Source organism: Strix aluco, chromosome 3, assembly GCF_031877795.1.
Source record: "Strix aluco isolate bStrAlu1 chromosome 3, bStrAlu1.hap1, whole genome shotgun sequence".
Classification (NCBI taxonomy): Eukaryota; Metazoa; Chordata; class Aves; order Strigiformes; family Strigidae; genus Strix; species Strix aluco.
Window position 1 is genome coordinate 24,041,295 of NC_133933.1, and position 9,185 is coordinate 24,050,479.

A 9,185-nucleotide genomic window follows, 5' to 3' on the forward strand; every position below is an offset into this window, starting at 1 on the left:
AGGGTGTGACTGAAACAGAAAGGTAGTCAACCAAAAAGTGAACACCTACAAACTGAGAAACCAGTAACAGTGCAAAAGGGTTTAAGAGGAAACAGAAACACCCTAAAAACCCCCAAACCATCACACCCCACCACTTACACCATACTAACAAACGATGAAAATCAGAAATGCTTCCAAATTAGAACATTAATTCCTTTCTTACATGACTTAAACAGCAACAAAACCGTTTTTTCTTAGCACCGTAGCTTAGTTAAGAGAGCTCAATCCAGCTCCAGACTCTACCTGGTAACATACTCACCAAACTTGCTTTCACGTGGAGCAAACAGAAATTTTACACTCTTAAAAAACACCCTCACATATACACTACGTCAGCCAAGTAGCACCCCCAGTGTTTCCTAGATCTGCTCTAAGTATTTAGGCCACATATTGAAGAGAAAAAGGGAAGGGAAGGCTGATTATTTTTTAATCAAATATAACCCACATGTAATATTCAAAAATCAAGACTAAAAGCAGGCATCATTTAATGTATTTTAATAGCAAACTTACAGGAACAGCACAGAAGACAGACAACATTAAAAACATGTACTTGCATGTAGGACAACTCAGTTAGAAAAGTATAGTGAATGGATGGAATCTACTGTATGATAAAAATGCTACAAACACCATTTAGTTGCCATTGGTAAGAAATTTACTTGTTTAAAAAAATCCAAATGCTGGCATTGTCCAGAAAAATTTGACAGGTTTATTTATAATTTTTTTTATAAAGTTGAATTGTTGAAACTTGTTCACTGAAACATTTTTTGACCGCATTGATGTTTTATGTCCCCTCATTTATATTAAAAATCCACACACAAATGAAAATGGAAAAAAACTTGCCAATACCCAATTCTGTCCCCTATTTTTCCATTTGCAACCATATACTTAGGTACCTTTTAACCCCATGGAAAAAATATCTAACGTTCATTACTACCAATAACAGGAAGAAGATTTTGCTTCGAGAATGACAAACCCATCATAGTGAAGTTTAGGCACGCTCTCCACGTATGCGGCGTGCTAGCTGGATATCTTTTGGCATGATTGTGACACGTTTGGCATGGATAGCACACAGGTTGGTATCTTCAAACAGGCCAACCAAGTAGGCTTCACTTGCCTCCTAGTGTAGAAGAAAAGAGTTAAGAACACTTTCACTCTCTGGGCACTAGGAAAAAATAATAATAACAATTCAAAGTACAATATAACATGGCATTAAGTTTAGGCTTCTATCTTTATTACACACAAGCATCAACAGTTTTAGATTCTCAAAAAATACAAGCCTCCGTTTTCTTATAAACTACCAAAGAATATTCTATGTCAAAGTTGCCATTTGGTGAAGACATCCTCCAGAACACAAGTGAACCAGTATTCTGACGGGACTCTCACAAGGTAAGGGGTTATCTTATCAAAAGGCTGGTCTGTTTAGGAACTCCTCTTTTTAAAGGCTGGGTTACATGATTTGAGTGGCTTGTCTGCTGTCTCTTCCAGTGTAAGAGCTATTGAGCATCAGGTAAAATTAGCAGGGAAAAGAAGAGCAGGTATTCTTTCACAACACACAGTTTGAACACACAGCTCCTTGCCACAGGATACTGAAGAGGTGGCTTAATTCAAAAGTCAAAAATGAGCAGAAAAAGTGTACTGAGAATTATTAGAAATAAGAGAACAAGTCCTTTAGCTCAGGAACTCCTTGAATCACCAAAAGGAGTACAGCATTTGTAGAATTACTGTTAGACACTTGTCCTGTTCCTATACTTTCTTCCTGCCTAGGCATCTCCTGCCTATCTGGGCACACAGCACAGCCCCCCAATATCACAGAAGGTTCTCACCTTACATGTGTGAGAATCATGGGCTCAGCACTTGGGAATGCAAAGTGACAAGTCCTATCCTAGGAAAACCACAACCCCGACCACAGTGTTTTCCCTGTTACTGAACAACTGCAGGCAGGATTCTGGGTTAGAGAGATGCTCAGTTGGCCCTAATTATTCTTCTGGCTCACGTCAAGGTACTGCTATTAAGCCCAGCACAGCAGTAGTAACTGTTTACACATTTCTAGGCTGACACAGAGTTCTAATATCTAAAAATCTCCTAGGAAGCATGTCGGCATGCCAGCATCAGACCAGCACGCAGAGCAGGACACAGCAGACAGCTGGGGTGAAAAGGCAGGAATGATGGGGCTCGCTTATAGAAAGGAGGTTGAGGCCCCCCTTTCTAGAATACATTCAAGAGAACAGCTTGTGTGAAGCATTTCATTACCAGGAGTTGCAAAAAATCAACTTACTAGGTTCAAAGATTCTGTTTAAAAACATAGATTATCTAGTATGAAGAAAGAAAAATATTTACTACAGCAGATGAGGACTGTAGTAAGTCATTTCATATGCAGTAGGACAGTTTTGCTAAATCACTACATGAAAAGCCACTTAACCAAATAAACCATGTTGGCATGAACAACTTGGTACTAAAGGGTTAAAAGTGGGTTTTCTTGCAAATATGCAAGCAGGAAGCACTAGGAACAGTATGTGAACAAGCTCTGTACCAGCAACTCCTTAATGCAAAACCAGGAACGTTCAAACCAGCCTTCTGAAAATATATTAACTACTGACTAAATTTTAATAAGCAGTTCCTGATAAAAAGACACATTGGTAAACTTCAGGATTTAAGAACCACCACATTCACTCAAGCAGTGAAAACAGAGTAACAACTAAAAGCAAAAGCAGCAACTTTGCAGATGCACGCAGCCACCTTTTGAAGCTAAGCACGTGCTCCAGTTTATAGGATCTCATGGCATACGTCTTGGGCCTTATCAAGTGGAAGTCATTAACTACAAAAAGAACATTTTGCCTGTATATCAGACATTCTACAATTACAGATAGGTTCTGGAACAATCTTTCAACAGCTAAAATAACAGTAAAGACCTATCTCTAATTGGGAGTGTCTTGGTATCACAAGAGGGAAATGTTCCCATGTTTCCTCCCGAGTCTTGGAGGGGACCTAACTTACATGCAGGAATTTGGGCCAGAAACAGCAACTGATATTTCACCCTCAATATACTCTAAATAAGTTATTTAACTAATGTACTAAAAAAAAAAAGTGTTTAGCATCAACTCCATCATAGAAAGGCACTTATTTCCCTAACCCATTTAGATGTGGCTTATCAAGCTGTTTTCCTCTGAAGAGCATTTGAGGATATCAAGACCTCCATTTGGACACACGAGAACAAGCTTTACACGATGTTTCCTCTCAGACTGCGTAGCTTTCAAAGGCAAAGCCTCTAACAAAGCTTGAGGATAGAGGAAAAAGATTGATCTTAAGTGTCTTAATATGACGCACTGTTCTGTCAAGTGCAACTATTTGAGGGGTGGGGGCTATTAAAAAAAGACAACACAACAAAAGCAAACCAAAGAAAGCAACCCGCCCCCCTCCAACCACACTTCCAGCCTTTGTAAGGAGCTGATGACCTGTCACTGCTTAGCCTATGCTATCTATAGGCCATCAGCAGGTCCACTCTGAGCAAGGGAAGGCTGAAGGGCACGTCCCCCCATATCACTCCCCCTCCCCGGAGGGGCTGCGCCCACCGCGGCAGCCCACCAATCCGGCAGAGCTGGGGCTAACCCTAGAAACAGCCTGGCCAATGGGGGTGGGAGGCGGAGCCCTCCCGTACCACCAGTCTCCAGGTTTTGGGGGCTTTTTTGGGGGTGTGGAGGGGTGGTCTCGCTCTAACATCACTGGCCCCTACCTACTGAGAGGTAGCCCTCCCCCAGCACCCCCCCAGACTGCCACCCGACCTGCCCAGGTAACACCCACCTGCAAAGCACCGATGGCAGCGCTCTGGAAGCGCAGATCTGTTTTGAAGTCCTGAGCAATTTCACGCACCAGACGCTGGAAGGGAAGTTTGCGGATCAAAAGTTCGGTAGACTTTTGATAGCGCCTGATTTCACGGAGGGCCACGGTACCCGGCCTTTTAAAATTAAATAAAAAAGAAAAAATTAGTATTCCAAACATATTCTACATCACCTTAAAAATACGGGTTCATCATCTAAACTAAATGATAGCACCATACATGTTCTGTTTTCACTAGAAGAGTTCACAATACAAAACCAGTTTCAGTGGCAAAGGGTCATTGTTGCCTCACCACCGATCTGTGCAAACTTCCACTGGCCTCAGCAGGGAACCCTCAGGCAGAGGTGCGAGGCCCTGGAGGCCCTGACTTCACTAAGAGGAGGGATGGGCAGCACACGTTAGCTCACGGACAGCAGCACATCTGGGTACAGACAGGCAAACCCCAACAATGCCACAAGTTAGCTGGTTCAGCTGTACCACAGATACCCTCTTAGCCTGAGAGCAAGCACGATTTTAAGGGGAATCCAGTTCTCTTTCCCTGCTGACATAAGACACCGTCAACATCCACAGAACTAACAGAATTTATACTCTGTGTTGTATTATCAGTACAAATTATCTAACATATTTCCTTGTGTTAGTTTTGGTGTCAGAACAACAAATTCAGATTAACAACGTACTTTTGCAGATACAGCGTCCATCCATGAAATTAATATCACATTTACTTCTGTGGAAACTTTGTATTTTCCTGCTCCAGCTTTATCACCTTTCTCCCAGTTGATTAATTCTCCCTCACACCCACAGCAACAGACTTCTAGATTAAGTTCCTCTTTCAAACCGGCCTCTCCTTCCCAATCCACTTTTCCCCAAGGAACAGGCACACCTAGCCCAAGACCAGCCTCCAGGCTGAAGCACGACTGTTAGCATTCTGCACCGAGCAAGGACTGGAAAACTTCATTATCAGAGAACTGTCAAAAAATCTGCTGCCCATTCTAGCCCATATCCCCCCGTGCACAAACGTCTATATTTGGGACAAGGAGCGCACGGCTATTCGGGGAGGCCCTGCGCATCCGTGGACACGTCGCGCCCTCGCGTGGCAGATCGCCTCCCCTGCACGGCCACCAGCGCCGAAACGGCGCCGAGGACGGATCAAACCCTACGAGTAAATTAAGATACGCCGGTAACAATAAACTTCGCGGCGGCACAACCCTCCTGCAGCACTTAAATAACCAGAAGTAAAAAGAAAAAAAAAAAAAAAAAAAAAAAGAGATTAAAAAAACCCGCAGGGCCACGTCCACCGTAAGGAAGGGGGAGTGTTGATTTTTTTAGGCTCCGGTACCGAAACGCCCAGCAAGGGGCTAATGGTAAATACGGGGTCGACGCCCGCGCTGGGCATTCCTGGTTTTTTCTGCGGCAGGCGGTGACCCGCGCCCCGCCGCGGCGGAGCGGGGCCGGCGTGCGGCCCCGGGGAGCGGGCGGGCGCGCAGCGCGGCAGCGGAGAAGCCCCCCCGGCGGCTCCGCGCCCCGCCCCGCCCCCCCCGGCCCGGCGGGGGAGGGAGCTGGGGGGGGGCGGGGGGGGTGTGTGACGGTCCCGGTGCCGGCCCGGCGCCGCCTCTGCGCGGCGCTGCGTTACCTGTAGCGGTGCGGCTTCTTCACCCCGCCAGTAGAGGGCGCGCTCTTGCGGGCGGCTTTGGTGGCGAGCTGCTTGCGGGGCGCCTTCCCGCCGGTGGACTTGCGGGCGGTCTGCTTGGTGCGGGCCATGCTCCTGCCGACGTCGCTGCCTTACACCTGCCGGGGGGGGGGGGGGGGTGGGTGTAGGGAGGGAGGGGGGAAAGGGGGGGGTGTAGGGATGGGGAGAGAGGGGCCGGCCGCCCCGCTCAGCGCACGCCCCCGCCGGCACCTGCCCCCCCCGCGGGCGGCCCCCCTGCCCCGCGCCCCTGCCCGCGGCCGTTCACGGCGGGGAGAGTCGTTACCGCCTCCGAGCCCGCCTAACGCCTCCAATCGCCAAAAAGAGAAAGAGGAAAAAAAAAAATTAAAAAAAAATTAGGAATTAAACGCCTGCCGATCGCGGAATATTAAAATACAGGGGTTTTGCCCACGAATTCAATAGCGAGGCGGCGGCGGCTGAAGCCGAGCGAGTCGCCCGCCAGCAGGCGCGGAGAGGCGGCTGTCGCCTCCCCCCGCCGGCCGCCCGTCACCTGCGAAGTGTTTGCAAATACCGCCCGGCGAAGCCCGGGGGGCCGGCACCCGACCCTCCGCTTCCACCCGGCGAAAACCTCCTTCGAAACGGCGGAGCGGGCGAGAGGGGAGAAGCAGCCCCCGCCGGCCCTCCGCCGGGCAGCCCGGCGCTCGCCGCCGCCGCCCGCGCTCCCCGACCCGCCGGCAGCCGCAGGCAAATCGGCATTTATCGTGCGAAAAGGAAAGGGTCCGGATAAAGTGCGAGAAAGCAACAAACTTTGTTTTTGGGGAGGGGGGGTTGTTTTTTGGGTGCCGTCTTTCTCTTTCTGTGCAACTGCTTCCCCAAAGCTGCCTCGCTCCCAAGCGCCTCTCACAGGCAAACTCATCTCCCAGACCCAGAACAAAATGGAAACAATCACGAAATGCAGCCCTAGTCCTTTTGCAAAGGAGGAAAAAATAAATTGCAAAAAATAACGCCGAAAAAATCGCAAGGAACTCCAAACCATGTGGGTGCAGACGAAGGGGGAGGCAGCGGAAAAGTTTGCACTCGAAAACCAAAAAATTGCGTTGGGTTTGGGTCGTTCCTTCGGCGAATTTCTTTCCCTTTTTATTGTTTTTTATGCAATAGGAAAAAAAATATGGTCGGTGACCAGAGAAAAGAGACAAGATGGTGAAGCTGAGCAACAACTGTGGGGAGCAGGGGAAGGAAGGCAGGAGAGTTACCCTGGGCTGGCGAGCGGCTCCTCTTTGCGGCCGCTTCCCAGCGCCGATCCGGGGGATGCCGGGCTGAGGAGGCAGCTAAGGGGCTGGGGAGGCTGCTGGGGGGGGTTTGGAGCGGGGGCGAGGGGAGCAGAGGGGGGCAACGACGGCGCGAAGCGGGGCCGGGGGTGCCGGCGGAGGGAGCCGCTCCGGCTGCGCCGGGAAGGCGGCGCGGGGAAGGGGACCCGAGCCGCCGCCGCCTCCCGAGCCCCCCAAAAGTTTGTGGGGAGGGTCGGCGGAGGGCGGCGGGGCGCCGCCGGGGGGCGGCGGGGTGCGGGGGGCGGCGGGCGCGGCGCCAGACTTACCCCGTCCGCTGGGCGAGCGCGGCTGCCGTGCGGGAGGGAGGGAGGGCGGGCAGGCGGGCGGGCGCAAGGAGGAGCCGGAGCTGCTGCTGCTGCTGGCGGCGGCGGCGGCTCGGAGCACAATTGAAAGATGGCTGACTCGGGAGGGCCGGCCCCGCGCGCGGCCCCGCCCCGCCGCCGCGCCCCGCCCCGGCCCCGCCCGCCCGCCAATGGAGCACAATGGAGGGAAGGCGCGGCCCCGCCCCGGCCCCGCCCCTCCCTCGGCGCCGTGTGTACAAACACAAAAGACACGCCGCGCGCGAGGGGGATTCCCTCCCCCGGCGCCCCGCCGCCCCTCCCCTCCCCGGCGGGCCGGGGGCGCGCCAGGCCACAGCGGGGCCAGCGGCCGCTCAGCGCCGCCGAACCGAACGGAGCGGGGCAGGCGGCCCCCGGCCCGGCCCAGCAGCCCCGGCCGTCAGCCCTCGCCCGCCCCGCCCGGCAGCAGGCACGGCCGGGCCCCGCCGGGCGGGCGGCAGGCGCAGCGGGGGCCCGGGGCTGCCCGCACCCGGCCGGGGGGTGGGGGAGCCAGGCCCAGCTCTTACCCACCGAAGTGTACAAGGCACCTCGTCATCCCCCGCAGCCCCTCTTACTGGGGGGGGGAGGGTTTGAGGGTTGGTTTTTCTTTACATGGAAGCAACACCAAAATTCTGCCGCGAGCAGGCCCGGCGGAGGGAACCCGACGAGGGTCTGCCACGGAAGCGCCATTTTCCTCGTTCTGCAAAATAAGAGCCGAGCGGCAGGAGGGCACTGCCGGGGTCACTCCCGACCGGGAAACACACTGCAGACGCAACGGGTCACAGGGAAAATCTGAGGTCTGGAAGGAAGAGGAGTCTCATCCCCTGTATCAGTGCTGCCAACTACTTCAAGTTTGAAATGCAGTTATTAGAAAAGCGACTGCAAGTTTAGCACTGTCATTGCCAACGGATCCTGTCCAGTTGTATCAGCTGCCATGTTGTTTAATGAGAAAATTCACTCTTACTGTATTTTCTGTTAATGTCAGAAATGAAACACCCGATGGGAAAGTAACCTCCACCCTAACATGACTGAACAGTCACTTGCAATTTTCTCAGCTACATTTCAACTGCAGAGCCAAATTCTGTACTCACACAGATTGGTGCCATCATCTTGTCTGTCTTTTAGGTATAAGAAGGAGTTGTATTTGATTTGCAAAACCTTTACTATGGACAATGATGATGTAATGCAGCTCTGTGCAGAGACACCCAAGCTACCTCCAGCAGCAGCAGTAGTTCAGCCATGTGAGCAGAGCGATTCACTTGGGGCCAATCAAGCCCGACAAGGAAGAGTGTTATCGTGGGCAGAACACCCGGCTAAAATAGATAGAGGCTGCTTTGGCACTCAAACACAACAGGCTGCACTACGCAGACTGGTGTAGACAGACCAGACATACACCTCTGACCCTATGGTGAGTCTGAGAGGTGACTGCCCGGGAAAAAGCAACCACAAAGGATTTTAGTTGTACTTACAGAAGAATTAGCAGAGTAACTTATCTGTTGATGGTATTTTATGAGAGAACAGCACCTTAATGGAGAGGCAGAAAGCGAACTCAAAGCTGTACAGTATTATACAATGGAGTATTTGCAAACCCTCCGTAAGCTCCACAAGGCAGGCACCGAAACTGGCATCAGTTCCCAGCGCAACACCCGCACCCCATACCGCGCGGCTGGAAAAGTTAGAAGCGGGCAGCGCCACGTCCCAGCCGCCGGCAGCTGCCCGGGGAGGATCAATTCCCCGGAGCCCCGTGAGCTCTCCCTCCGCGCCGCTCGCGGGCGGGCAGGGGGCCGCCGCGCCTGCCTTCCCCCGGCCGCTCCCCGCGCGCCGCCCGAGCGCCCGGCGGGCTGGCACTGCGCCCTCTGCCGCGGGCCCGCGCCGCCATTGGCGGAAGCGCCCTGGAATTCCATGACGTCACGGCGGGGGCGCGGCGCGGGGCTGGCCCGGCCCCGGGGCTGCCCGCCCGGCCCCTTCCCCCGCGGGGAGCCCCCAGCGACCCGCGGCACCGAGCACTCCTCTCCCTCTGCTCTG

General features: G+C 52.7%; 1 protein-coding gene across 1 annotated transcript; it reads right to left on the reverse strand.

The window, feature by feature from the left end:
• Positions 1–516: 516 nt before the first annotated feature.
• Positions 517–7,259, reverse strand: H3-3A (H3.3 histone A). Its single transcript, XM_074817783.1, has 4 exons — positions 7,110–7,259; positions 5,501–5,655; positions 3,835–3,988; positions 517–1,153 (listed from the first exon to the last, which is right to left on the reverse strand). Exons 2-4 carry the CDS (start codon positions 5,626–5,628, stop codon positions 1,025–1,027), a joined length of 411 nt encoding a protein of 136 aa, XP_074673884.1. The 5' UTR covers positions 5,629–5,655; positions 7,110–7,259; the 3' UTR covers positions 517–1,024.
• Between the last annotated feature and the right edge of the window lie 1,926 nt (positions 7,260–9,185).

What these genes read in the sequence shown, in the direction of transcription:
- H3-3A (XM_074817783.1), bottom strand. Translation starts at nt 5,628, where the DNA reads ATGGCCCGCACCAAGCAGACCGCCCGCAAGTCCACCGGCGGGAAGGCG. An exon ending in AAGAAGCCGCACCGCTACAG is followed by an intron (nt 3,989 to 5,500) that starts GTAACGCAGCGC and finishes TAATTTTAAAAG; the next exon opens with GCCGGGTACCGTGGCCCTCC. An exon ending in CTGCCATCGGTGCTTTGCAG is followed by an intron (nt 1,154 to 3,834) that starts GTGGGTGTTACC and finishes CTTCTACACTAG; the next exon opens with GAGGCAAGTGAAGCCTACTT.